The 13,503-nt window shown below is 50.8% G+C and overlaps 2 protein-coding genes across 15 annotated transcripts in view; one reads left to right on the forward strand and one right to left on the reverse strand.

The window, feature by feature from the left end:
* Positions 1-13,503, forward strand: part of LOC100123379 (tight junction protein ZO-1) — a 23,405-nt gene continuing 9,902 nt past the window's right edge. For 9 of the 13 annotated variants that reach the window (XM_031933705.1, XM_031933708.2, XM_031933706.1 and 6 more), the window contains exons 1-3: positions 1-349; positions 433-562; positions 7,928-8,099. In XM_031933705.1, the coding sequence (XP_031789565.1) occupies positions 34-349; positions 433-562; positions 7,928-8,099 (618 nt within the window). In that variant the 5' untranslated portion in view covers positions 1-33. Of the gene's footprint in view, positions 350-432; positions 563-1,015; positions 2,299-7,927; positions 8,100-10,106; positions 10,564-11,045; positions 11,835-13,503 lie in introns of those variants that run through there. The other 4 variants (XM_031933707.2, XM_031933709.2, XM_031933711.2 and 1 more) reach the window with 4 other exon arrangements.
* LOC100123372 (facilitated trehalose transporter Tret1) lies at positions 2,384-7,288 on the reverse strand. Of its 2 annotated transcripts, none has more exons than XM_001606956.6 (3): positions 6,573-7,288; positions 3,930-4,845; positions 2,384-3,835 (listed from the first exon to the last, which is right to left on the reverse strand). In XM_001606956.6, exons 1-3 carry the CDS (start codon positions 6,763-6,765, stop codon positions 3,331-3,333), a joined length of 1,614 nt encoding a protein of 537 aa, XP_001607006.2. In that variant the 5' UTR covers positions 6,766-7,288; the 3' UTR covers positions 2,384-3,330. The 2 variants fall into 2 exon arrangements, with proteins under 2 accessions (XP_001607006.2, XP_031789573.1); XM_031933713.2 differs by having other exon boundaries at positions 3,930-4,883; positions 6,573-7,165.

A 13,503-nucleotide genomic window follows, 5' to 3' on the forward strand; every position in this document is an offset into this window, starting at 1 on the left:
CGTCTCGCTCGCGGGTGACAACAAGTGAGGAAGATGCAGCAGGAGGCCGGCGTCCCGACGACGGCGGGCTCGCAGGAGGTGCGGACGCTGTTGTCGAGGCACAAGGCGAGTCTGCTGCAGGAGCTCGAGTCGACGAACCTCCTGGGCGTCCTGCTGAAGCGAGGCGTCATCACGGAGGTCGACCGACAGGCCCTCGCCAGTAGCGGCAACAACGACACCGACGTCGATCTCTTCATCGATCTCATTCAAGCCAAGGGCTTCGAGGCCTTCCGCGAATTCTGCTTCGCTCTCGAGTCCGAGTGCCCGCATGTGCTCACCGACCTCCTCGTCGATCAGCACGCGCTCACCGGTCAGTCCCATATCATAAACTTAAGTATTTTATTCCAATCGAAAGTTATTTTCTCTCGTGCGCTACGCGTTTTTTGCACACAGAGGAGCAGGAGCAAAAGCGGGACAACGGCCAGCAGCAGCAGCAGGAGCAAGACGCAGCAGCGCAGCGCTCGAGCAACGCACGTCAGGACGCTAACCCAACGGCTGCGGGGCCAGCGGAGCTGCAGCCCAGGTAACGCTCTCATAACCTACTAATGCTACACTCGCACACACACACACACACACCTGTCCCGTTTCTAGCGTCGCGCGACGTGTCGTCTATACTTATGTACCTATGTGGATACGAGTATGCGGTTATGAATTAATTCGAGTTCAACGAATGCGACGCCGGCTGCCATCTACATGCAGGAAATGTGAATGACCAGTTGATTGGAAAACGAGCGCGCACGTGTCGACGCTACTTATATATGCAGTGTGTCTCTGTGATGCGCGGCTTTGGCAAATTATTATACTGAAGGGATATGCGAGATTTGATGTGCAGTTCCGCAGCTGCTGATGCTTGTTCCGGTGTGTCGTGTATGCGGAGATGGATGCGTGAGAGAATTTCGTTGTTGCAAAGGTGAATGAAACTGCTTGGCTTCCGTTGGGAGAGAGCGCGTGCGAAAGTCGTTATGCGAAGGGATATTGCGTGGGAGGGAAGGGTATTATATTGTAATTTTTTTTTTTTTTTTTTTTTTAGAGGCTTGACGTAGAAAATTTTTCAAGGCGCTCGTGTGCGAGCAGTGACAGTTTGTTTTTTGTTGGTTATGGATTTATGCGCGATAGCGAGTATAGGTTTACATTTTGTAATTAATTCGTGTAATTGGATGGGAAATTCAAGAGTAGTGTTTTGTTCACGCGATCGAGAACTTTCAATGCTGGATGAAGAAAATGCGGAATCGACTTTTTCTTTCGTTAATATAAATTAGAATCTTTATGTCTGTGTATCTCCAGCTAAGCGTCATTACCACTAATGCGTGTAAAACCGAGTTTTATAGATCATTAAACGGTAGCGTTAGATCAATATTTTTCACACATTCAAATCCGATAGGCATGCCTCGACCGATAAAACAGACTCGCGGTTGAAAAATCAAACTTTCGCGCTTTCTCGATTCCCATATCAATATCGTTCACAACGATCACTCAATATACTTACATGTCCGTCGTCGCTTCTCCGCAAAGTCGTTGTTTTTGCAGTATACCAAACCACGAGAGAAAATGCATCGGAATAACTCATCGATCGCTTTGAGGAAAAAAAAACAACGATACATTGAACTTTCCCAACGCGAACACACATATCTAGACGTAAACAAAACAATATCCATTGATAGAAAATAACGCGTCGTCGACAGAGAAGCACGTGCGCTGCGTGTACTGTACCCCCTCGAACATACGAGCCGACAAGCTCTCTCCGCACGGATATGTTTTTAGAACTAGCTGTACTACAGTACAAACATACACATCCGCGTCTCGACCCTATACGCGCCGATGCATCGGCCGACGTCTCAGTGCGTCTCCCATACCGGTCCACGAAACTTCGTTCTCGTCGTCGTTTCTTCGAGCTTACGTAACGCCACAGCATCGAGCTGTATACTCGAAAGAAGTGCAACGTCTTCTCTCGGTTATTTATTGTTCTCGAGTAAAAAGTCTCTGTATAAGCATCTCGCGAGTGTCGTTCGCGCACGTGCTGGAAGCTCAGCGTTCTGTTCTATAAATAAGCCTCCGATTGACGTCGCGAGAGGTTATACAAAGCTCGGATTATCATCCGCGAAGAAATGCGAGGATACAGCAGCGATGGGATTGACGATATTTAGGAGAAGAACAAGTCGAAATGCAACAGCAGAGACGGGAGGTTTGTCCTTCCCCGGTATTGGCTCAGTTCGGCTACTTCATAGCCTTGGACCGACTAACCTCGCTGCCTTGCTTCTGGTGAGTCAACTGCAGCAGCGGCGCACAATGTGTCGCGTTGTTTACGATTAGTCTGGTGGAGAAAATAGCGACTGACGACCTCGGCTAATTGGTATATTCGATTTTATTGAAAGGTAGTCCCACAATCACCTCGTCGCACTTTTGCACACTACGAACATGGTTAAATTGTTTTGTTTACTTTCGCTACATTTGTCGGTTGTTGCTCTTTCTTCTCTCGATGATCACGCTCGTTTTTTGTCCGTAACGTGTTTTCTATATTACTATACGTTTATATGCGCGGTAATAAGAATATTTACAGGAACAGCCTGAGCGTCCACGTGTATCGTTATTTATATACATAATCATACTCCTGCCTATAGATATGCTTTTATTACAGCTACTTACAAGAGATCTATAAAAATACCGTAAAAACGCGAGCGACTACGTTCTTCTCTCTTTCTACACATCTCCCCGCAGTGTCTATGTATATAAACGAGCAATACTAGGACGAAAAATCATCGCCGTAGCGTAAATTAATTATTAAATTAAAAACAATACGATCATTTATAATGATAACATATAGTCTGCGCTTCACTTGTATGCGGCTTATCTTCTCGGATATAGACACATAAGTACCTCGTGAATTTGGCAAAGCGGATAACTTCGACTACATCGTGTCGCGTCGCACACACAGCAACGGATGGATATAGATATAGCGTAGGTATAACGTGTGTGGGCGGGGGGTGACTGCGTAGAAAAAGTATACCTATATCCATCACCGTTTCATCTCATCTTCGTTCGTATACTGTTTTTTATATTCAGTTTGGCTCAACTAGACAGAAATAATACGTATGACGAATATGTCGCTTATTGGATTGAATACTTGGCCGTCCCTCGGCAGCATAAGAATACTATAGAGAGCCGATCTTGGCGTATCGCGCAAAGATACCGATCCGACCGATCGGAGACTGATATCTTGGCGAGCCAGTCGCGCAAAATGTGGACCTCCGGATATAGTCCCGCCGTATGGACGACGTGTCTTCGTCGTCGGATTCAAGCCGGTGCCAGGGGCATGGGCTTGGTATCGCCGGCGAGCTCGCGCTTGTCGCGCTTGTCGCGCTTCTTGCGACGGGCCAGCTTCATCTGGATCTCGTGGAGGGTCTTACCCTTGGTCTCCGGCACGTAGACGTAGGCGAAGAGGGCCGCCATCGCGCAGACCGACGCGAAGAGCCAGAAGGTCACCGACTCGTGCAGAGCCTTGGTGAGCATGTGGAAGGTCCGGGTGACGAGGAAGACGAGGAACCAGTTGGTCATGATGCTGATGCTGCCGGCGATGCCCTTGGTCTCAGGTGGGAAGAGCTCGCTGATGATGGAGTAGGGCACCGAGCCGTAGCCCAGCGAGAAGACCACGTTGAACATGCCGATGCAGGTCAGGGGCAGCCAGGTCAGCGAGTCCACGTTCTGGCCGTCCTCCATCATCCGGTAGTAGTAGCCCAGCACGCCCAGACACAGCGTCATCGCCGAGCCTGAGAATACCAGCAGTGGCTTCCTGCCGAACCTGGAAAACGAAGCGGGAAAAGAGCGAACCCATCAGCAATGAGCCTCGTTCAGCCAGGCGACGGTCATCGATTCGAATTCTCTGGAGGCCTTACCTGTCGATGGTGACGGCGACGATGAGGCCCATGACTACCTCGATGATGCCGATGATGATGGTCGCGACGTTGGCGTCGACCGAGCTCTTGGAGACCTCGAAGATCTGCACGGTGTAGAAGAGGACCGCGTCGATGCCGCACATCTGCTGGAACCACATGAGGCCGACGCAGGTGCCGATGGCCTTGCGGCCGGCCTTGGTGCCGAGCAGGTCCTTCAGGCCGCCCTCCTTGATCTGCATCTGTTCGCACTCCTCTATCAGCTCGGCGATCTCCTCTCCCACGTCGTACTTGGAGCCTCTCAGGCTCCTGAGCACCTTGCAGGCCTCCGGTTTCCTGCCCTTCTGGACCAGCCAGGTGGGCGACTCGGGCAGGAAGAAGACGACGCTTACGAGGAACGGCAGCAGGAGCGCGCAGCACAGCCCGTTGAACGCCAGGAAGCTCATGTAGGCGCCGGCGATGTAGGAGAAGACTATGCCCAGGGAGAAGAAGATGGGGAAGAAGGTGCCGAGGGTGCCTCGGATCGAGGGCTCGGCTATCTCGCCTATGTAGACCGGTACCAGGACGCAGGCGGCGCCGGCTCCTATACCGCCGAAGAACCTGGCGACGTAGAGCAGCGGCACCGCGAGCTTGTAGGCCGCCTGGACCGTCGGCGCGAGGAGCATGAGGACCCAGCAGATAAGGAACGGCAGCACGGTCACGCCGATCACGGGCTTGCGTCCGAACCTGTCGGCAGCCTTGCCCGACGGCACCGCGCCCAGGATCGCTCCCAGCGGCATCAGCGACGTTATCCAGGAGCTCTCGTCGCCGTCCTCCAGCAGACCCTCGATGTGGAAGCTCGTCGTGTTCTTGCTGATGTGCGGCAGCACCGGCGACGTCCAACCCAGGTTCATGCCGCTCTGGGCCATTATCGAGCCGGCTGTAAGGACACATAGCATATGGGTTCCGTCGTTCACTCTGAAAAGTGAGAGCCCGAGGAATTGTCACCGCGTGCCAAAAAGAGCGCCGGACGCGCCTGACCTTCGATATTTTAGCTGAGCAAACTCTCGTATTTTTAGCGCGCGCGCCACTCGCCGGAGCGATCCGGATCGAACTAGATAGCAACGCAGGCGCGCGCGAGTTGCCGCCGACGCTGATGTGTGTTCCACGTCTCCAATGAGCTTGCGATTAATCAGAGCGAGTGAGAGAGTCGATCGCTACCCTTTCGTCTCTCTCTCTCTCTCTCTCTCTCTTCGCTTGTTTATAAACAGTAGCCGCCCACTTAGCTCCCGATTACAATGTATTTTTCGTCTCTCTCTCTCTCGATTGTACTCTATTCCGATCCTTCATTGTCGCGCGCGATAATGCATAGTCGCTACGCGTCATTGTATGCGTGTACACACGCATATCCGTGGAGATAAGTCAGCCAAGGCCGGCGGTATACACACTCATAAGTACTTGCGGATGAAAAAGCGGCGGAAAGCGATGAATTCGGCGCTCGCGCACTTTATACAACACACTATACTCGCGTTTCAATTAGACACACACACACACACACATATTGCTGTGGGAACATAATACACACAACGCGTTCCACTCGCGCGCGGCTAGATTGAGCTGCCCTTGGGGCAATGATCTCAATCTATGGTCTATACGAGCGATGATTTTTCGAGCGTATGTGTAATATCTACGTAAATAAGGCTACTTGGGAAAAAAAAAAAAAAAAAAAAAGCGCGCGTCAGCGCTTTGCATCAATTGTATATACGAGACACGCGCGCGTCGTACACTTTCTTTCGGAGATTTCTTATCCAGCACTGTGCACGTATATGCGCGTGTGTGTGTGTGTGTCTGTATTGAGACGTCCGAGCGTGAATGACGATGTGCAACAAACAAGAAGCGCGCACGAGCGGAGATAGTCGCGGTGTACTTTATGTAACCCTCAAGCTACACAATATACCGGCGCATACACAATGCAAATTGGGTTAATTCGGTGAGTGAAATTGCAGAGAGGCGTCTGTACATAAAAGAGCGGCTTGAATTCGAATTTCGCTCCATCGCATTATCTAATTTGCCTACGGGGGAACCGTTGAACTCTCCGCTCTATGTACATAACAGATCTCTCTCAGTGTGTTATTGCGCGAGATAATGGATAAATCGTCGGCGTGTTGGTGTGCCAAAAAAAAAAAAAAAAACAAATTTGTCGCGAGTTCGGGATCGCATCGGTGTACATCGGCGGCGTTATCGGTATCTATAAGAATGCGTCGTCGCGGCGATCGATCCGTGATTGCACGTGTCCGTATATAAAGTTTAGCGAGAAGATGCAAAAAAAAAAAGAATAATAAAAAGTCTCTTACCGATCGCGCTTATCACCGCCGGCAGAAATTTCGGAGAAACTGTACCGAGAAAAGAGGAAGAAAAGCTGACGAGGCACCCGCACAAGGTCTATGTCGACCAGAGCGATTTGATTATATCGACGGGTAATCGACGCTCAATTGGACCAGACGCGTATAGTAATGATAATAACTCATTCTGTCTCTCTCCGGGGGAGGGGGGAGGGGGGGCGAAGATCGCCACTGTCTTTCACAATCCCGCACAGCAGCGACGATGTACGTCGAGATAAAGCGCGTGCAGCGTGGAAAATTTCGAGATCGAGGAATAAAGACTCACCGATGAGGGTCGCGAGGTACTGGAAGAGCTTGCGGCCCTCCTGCTTGCAACCGGCTTTCACCGTCAGTTGGGCTACGCTAGGTCTGAGGGGCTGCCCGCTGCCCTTGATCCCGTTGCTCTCCTCAGCGTACATCCCGGGCTTGGAGTCGCTCGGTAACTGGGCCATCTCCGTGTCTTGCGAGGGTGGTTGCATATCTCTCTCTCTCTCTCTCTCTCTCTCTCTCTTAGTACTTTTGTGTAAAGTTTGAATTTCGAAAACAGCGCGCGCTATCAGCCGGCGTTTCTCCGTTATAAAAATTCAAATTCCGACAAGGCGATTGTTGTCGCGAACGATAGCCGTGGCGGTGGTAAGAGGCCTCCTGTAAACGATCTTCTTCCTCTTGTCCTCGCGCCTCCTGCGTCCGTCGCTCGCGCTCCTCGGCAGCAGCATTAAGGCACCTCTCCGGGGCTCGACAGCTCTCTCGGCAGCAGCAGTGTCTCGTCGTCCTCGTCGCTCCGCGAGTCGCGCGCAACAACTGTGCTGCCTCCGCGCGATCTGTTCGTACAAAGTGTGTGTCTGCTATGTGGAGAGAGAGAGAGAGAGAGAGAGAGAGAGAGAGTCGAGCGTCAAGTATCGGTGGTGGCGCGCGCCGCGTCTTTGCCTATACTGTTTTTAGATCTCGCGCGAGCGCGGCTTTAGACCCAACGGCGGCGGCGGCGGCGGCGCGTCGCGACGCACAGCAGCGCCAGATCACGAGCGGACGAAACCGCCTGTTGATTGACGTGACGCAACTTTTGCGTTCTGTGTGTATGTGCAGCGGGTATACGCGATGTTGCAGTCGCTCAGCTGATCGCCGCTCTCTGCAGCAGGACGACGACCCCCCCCCCCACCTTGTGTGTATTGTACACGCGCTTCCGAGAGAGAGAGAGAGAGAGAGAGAGAGAGAATATAATGTGTTGTTTTCGGGGCGCGCTTAATCTTATCACCGCCGTTTGGATTCGGCACGCACACTAGTCACACCGACACGTCGATCGATCTCGGCATATTACAATATGACGCACTCGTGTGTGTATTTTTTCCTCTCCTCTATACACGGCTCTCTAATGCCTCCCGCGAGATTTAATGCGCCGGCGGCCGATAGTGCATACGTCGCTTTATCGGGACTCGTACACACTTTATTCTCTCATTCCCGATGCATTATCTCGCGCCTATTTCCAGCGAGTCCGTCTCCGGCTCTCTTGCATATACGTGTACGATACAGGCAATATCTCTCATAGAGAGTGAGTGAGAGAGAGAGAGAGATGGAGACGACGATAGCGATAAATAATGAGTCGAACTGCCAGGAGATAAATTTTCTGCTTCTCGCACGTTTCAGGTCGGAAAACGGCGAGCAGCAGGAGTCGCCGTTGTCGGCCTCGCCGCCGCCTCCGCCCCCGCAACCGCCACCGGAGAGTCCAGTGCCCACCAAGGAGGCTTTCTTCCAGCAGAACGAGATCTCAGCCGAGCCGCCGATTCTAGAGGTGCTGGACGAACCCGTCGACGAAGCGGTGAGAAATGTGCTATTATACGATTGTATTATAATATTGATCGTGTGGTCGAGAGGAATTCGCGCAAGCGTTATCACGATCGCCAGTCACTGTATACACGCCGGGCATGAGTAATCAGCGTGACCGACAGAGCTCTCGAATCGTCGTTTTTTCCCGGAGCGTATGCGCACTCGAGAGTTTACCAACTCGCTTCGATGCCATTAACACGAGAGAGAGAGAGAGAGAGAGAGAGAGAGAGAGAGAGACGGCGCAGATTCTGACGTATCGCACGCCCCTGTACCATTTTTGCTTAAAAATAGAATAGCCGAAAAATCGCTCGCCCGTCACGAGCGGCTATTTTATTTTTAGGCCATCACAACAATTTTCCCGCCAAACTCCGCACACGCGTGTTCCCTCGCGCCCTCGAGGATCGATATACGCCGTGGATATTCCTATGATATACGAATTCTCTGCGGAGAGACGGCTGAAACGATGTAGCCTAATATAAAAGATTCGAAGCTGGGATTCTATCCGCGCGTGGTTCCGAAAATAGTTAATTACGCACTTTTGCGAATTCGACTTCTGTGACCTACTTTTCGCCGCAGTGAGAGAGATTTTCTATTTAGGACTGTCCGTCGCTCGCTACGATAATCGAGAAAGAGAGATTTTTCATACAGCTGTGGTAAATAGAGGGGCCTTGGAAAATTTTAAAATAAACTCTCCGCTTATAGGCAGGCAAACGAAGCTTAATCGCTCGAAAAGTGAAAAGCAGTCGAGGATTTTTACAATTCATTAATGAAGCGTGCGCGTGTACGCGTCTCGGCTAAATATAGACATGCAAATATATATATATATATATATAGGGGGAAATGCTGCAGCGCGATAAACGAATATACACGCTATGTGCGTTAAACTCTCCCGCGATATTATTACCGTGCTAACCTTACGGTTTTATTAAATAGCCGAGAGATGCACACGACGTTTGTTTGAGGACGATCTCTCTCCACGACGACAGCTCTTGTAATTACACTCGGCTGTGATGCTATACGAAAACATCAGAGGTCAATCACGACGACGTGAGTATGCGTGTAAAAAGAAATATACTCGTCGGATAGCATCTTTATTACACACGAGCGATCAAGGAGAAGCGATATATATATATATATATATATATATATATATATATATATATATATATATATATATATCGGGGATATGTAATAATTGCCGGAATGTTCGATCTCTCGTTATCTATATAGAAATCGAGACTGTCAGTGTTTACACTGCAGCTCTCACAGCTGCGTTTAATCTCGGTTACCCGCGCCTACGCGTTATGTCACACACCTCTGCTGGAGTGAGAGAAATGCCAACGGAACCTGATGTTGCCACCGGCACCTACAGATGGCTACACCTGTTTGCGTGTAGTACGACAGAAATCTATCGGCGTCGGTATTGGTTACAGCTATAGGGCGTAGAGAGTGTAATAGAAACGTATATGTGTATGGCTGGACAGGCTCGATTGGCTAATGAGATCGCGGTTGATGGTTAATTCTATATACAAGATATACTCAGCTCCGCTCTATCTTTCCATCTCTATCGATCGGAGGCGAAAGTCGCATTAGCATACACGGGAGGCGCTTTCGTTATCGGTTAGGTAATTTATTTCGTAGGGAGAGAAAGAGAGAGAGAGAGAGAGAGAGAAGAACCGTTACGCGAATTTTTTTCGACTCTCGCGTACTGTGTTACACGGAGAGAGAGAGAAAAAGAGGTTTCAGGATCGGTGCACGCGCGCAGAGAGCCACCCCGAAGACACTCGTTAAGCGTCTTCTTTTCCTCGCTCCTGATTAGAGAGAGAGAGAGAGAGAGAGATGATACAGAGAACACCTCGTCGATATGCTGTGACACAGAGCGAACCGATACGTATGTAACGTACAGCGGCACTTTAGGGCTTCTAATCCAAAGCAACGCTCTTTGCTTGGACGGTTTCTCGGCCGGCCTTGGCTGAGCGCTCGCGATTGATTCCTCTCGCGCATAGCAGTCGTCGTCGTTCCGACACAGCTGTCCCATCGTCGGCGCTAGCCGGAAGTGCATCGCAGAATAATAGATTATCGCGAGTGTGTCATGCCTAGCGGTAAAGAGAGATACATCGGACTAGGGCTTCGATTAATCAAATCCCGCTATGAGTCGGGATCGCGCAGGCTTTAGCGGGCGGTGTCCGTCTCGATAAAGCGTATCCGCCCCCTTAGTCGGTTATACACAGCAGCAGTGTCGCGAGTGCGAAGTGCGCTAGTCGCATCGCTGGGGTCATGACATGAGGATCTTCGCTGGTTTCGAGCTGAGGCGAAGCAGCGCCAGAGCTGCAAGGACGACGGAGAAGACTAGCGGTAGTCGGAGACGCGTCCGGAGTTGTAATAACCGGAGGAACAGGGACGAGTCGACTGCTGTCGCGAGTACACGCAGTGCTCAGCATCGCCGACGACACAAGGTACAGTGTGTAGAGAGAGAGAGAGAGAGAGAGAGAAAGACGGCAGATTATTGGGGTTTTATTGGCACGCGATCGCGTGTCCGAAGGCGGAGAGCCGCTGTGTTCTACATGGGGATGACTAGTGCTTCATCCGCTTGTTTGTTCAATTTTTCAGCGCTGTGCATTGATTCTCTCGTTGACAATACTTGTATGTTTGAGTGCGAAACATTTTATTCATTATTTACAACAATAACTATAACTCGAAGAACGAGATCAAAAGCCATGATTCAATCGCTCGATTATTATACGCTACGAGAGAGAATTATAAAAGTATAATGTTCGACTTTGAGATATAACGATCCTCGCGGATTATTTTCATTTATTAGCTATTATAATATATAATAACTGCTCGCGAGAGATCTTTCAATGAATCAGCAGCGCTGAATGAAACGACTAGCCGCGAAGCTCTATGAAGAAAGGGCTCGGCTCTGAGACGCGCGCAGGTGTGCGGAATAATATAATCCGCGCTGGAACCGCAGCTATTACGGAATATCTATGCGCCGCTGTTGCAGCGTAAAGTGAAAGTATAAAAGCAGTGACTTTTCACGCATATCAGCGCAGCTGGACGCGCGTAATGTATTCCAGGGCCGACGCCGCGGCGGCCGAGGTATCAGTACAGCGCATTGGAATCTACAATCCATCAGTTGCAGCAGTCTGTAATGTAAAACGCACAGCCGCGAGCGAGAATAGCCACAGCGCCCTCTGTCCGTAGACACGCCAAGCTAGGTGGCCCTGCCGAGGCGGTCCCCGAGAAACCGGTGCCTGTTGGGCCCGTCTCTCCCGCTCCCCTGTGCAGTAGTACGCTAGTCGGGCCTCGGCCTCGCTTTCGCTCGCACCGCGCGCTATAGTATAGTAAACGCTGTTTCTTCGTCGCTACTGCGCGCGTGCGCGCGTGTCTAAAAATCGGTATCGCTCAACAACGCGGACAGATAGCGTGAGATGTGCATCGGTAGAAGGGCCTACTGTTGTTCGGTATCGGCATCAGGGTGAGATCGTCCGGTCTCGCGTGCCTCGTAGACTCGAGCGAGGCGCGACTATGCCGAGCGGCCCGTAAGGTCCGTCTGTTAGCCGCTGGATTAGCGGCTGCAGCGCACCCCGATAACATGGAGCAGCAATCTCAGCAGCAGCAGCAACAGCAACAGCAACAGCAAAGGAACAGCAGTAACGAGGCTGCCGCTGGTATAGTCGTAGCCGTGGCCAGTCCGACAACTCAGTCGCCCCAGCCCGAGCAGGTATCGTTTTGCGCGTGTATATATATATATAGTAAAGAGAAATCGGTAGTGTGCACGTGCGAGCTGCCGATTTTCCGCGGGGAGATCTCGGCCTTTGTTCCCCTATGCGGGAGAGTTTCTCCGAGATCACGTGTGTGTGTGTGCGCGCGCTCGCGGTCGTGCAGAAATATGCCGCAAGAGAGAGAGAGAGAGAGAGAGATATCGGTATGTGCAGTCGTATACGCTTGCCCAATCGCCATCTCGTACACACTGCAGGCGAGAGAGAGAGAGAGAGAGAAGGACTCACCTCGAAGGAATTTTCACGCCCCTGCGCTCGAGCACACCTGCATGCAGCGCACGCATACAGAGCCGAGGGAGCGTCTCTCTTACACGCGTATACACGCATATTACGCACACGACCGCTCTGATAATTCGAAGAGAGATCGGTTGTGCGCGAGCTCGAGTGGTTAGCCTAACGGATCGGATTTTCGGCGGCGAGTGTATTTTTAGCGGCGATCGCCGTTATAAAATACAGAGAAGGGGAGGGAACCCGAATAAACCGGAATTTTCATATAAACACGTACAAGCTTCTCTCTCTCTCTCTCTCTCTCTCTCTCTCTCTCATCCGTTGCGCAAGTCGCGAATGTCTACGACATTCAAAAGTCTGCCAAAAGAAACGTCTGCCAGACGCGCACGCTTTTAACCCGCGACGCCACTCTGTCGTCTATTTCCCGTCTGCGGCTCATATAAGCGCACACTTGCTCTCTCGAAAACTCGGATAAACATCATCGGGTCGTCCTTGCGCGACCGCGTAAACGCGGTGTAAATACACGAGAGAGGGAAAGAAAGAGATAATTACGGTCTCTCTGCCTGACCTAATCTACCCTATACACACACACACACACACACACTTCAGAAACGAGAATCGCTCGACCTTCGAGTGACTCAACCTTTCCTCCCGGAATTCTCGGCTTTCTCTGTGTGTGTGTGTGTGTGTGTGTGTGTGCGTGCGAGCGAGCGCACAAACCTGATCGGCTGCTTCGGTCATTTAAACGGCCCGTGTCTCATCTCTCCCGCGACGACGACGCACCTTTTCTTCTCTCTCTCTCTCTCTCTCTCTCTCTCTCTCTCTCTCTCTCTCTCTCTCTCGGCTCTGCGCGCAGGTTATTATTTTTTTCTCCACTGGCTCTCCTCGCGCAGCGCCGATTTCTCTTCGCTGCTGCTGTGCAGCGTTGTCACGCATCAACGAGCCATACCGGCTTTTACTTTTATCCTCTATATATATGTGTGTATATATATATATATATATATATATATATATAACCCCGCAGCGCTACTGGCTTTTTAGCAGTAGTCGTCGCATTGCGTGCGGTTCTCGGCGTCGTAAATTATTTTTTTTCTCTATTATACCTTCCATTCTGTATAGGAGTCTGGAATTTCCGATGAATAGCAGCAGACGTACGCTAATGACTCGCAAGTGTGTGTTTTGATCGATATCGGCTTTTAAAAAACCGAGCGCGCATATGTACACATACAAGGCAGTGTTATACGCGAGCGAGAATAAGTCGCTTTGGTATTCAATGAGCTACGCGAAAATACGACGCGTCATCTCGAGAGCGTAGCTCGTTATTCATGCGCAAGAGTTTACTTTCTAGGAGGAAAAGAGAGACACGGCCAATATCGCCGGACG

The sequence above is a fragment of the Nasonia vitripennis genome, chromosome 1 (assembly GCF_009193385.2).
Source record: "Nasonia vitripennis strain AsymCx chromosome 1, Nvit_psr_1.1, whole genome shotgun sequence".
Lineage (NCBI taxonomy): Eukaryota > Metazoa > Arthropoda > Insecta > Hymenoptera > Pteromalidae > Nasonia > Nasonia vitripennis.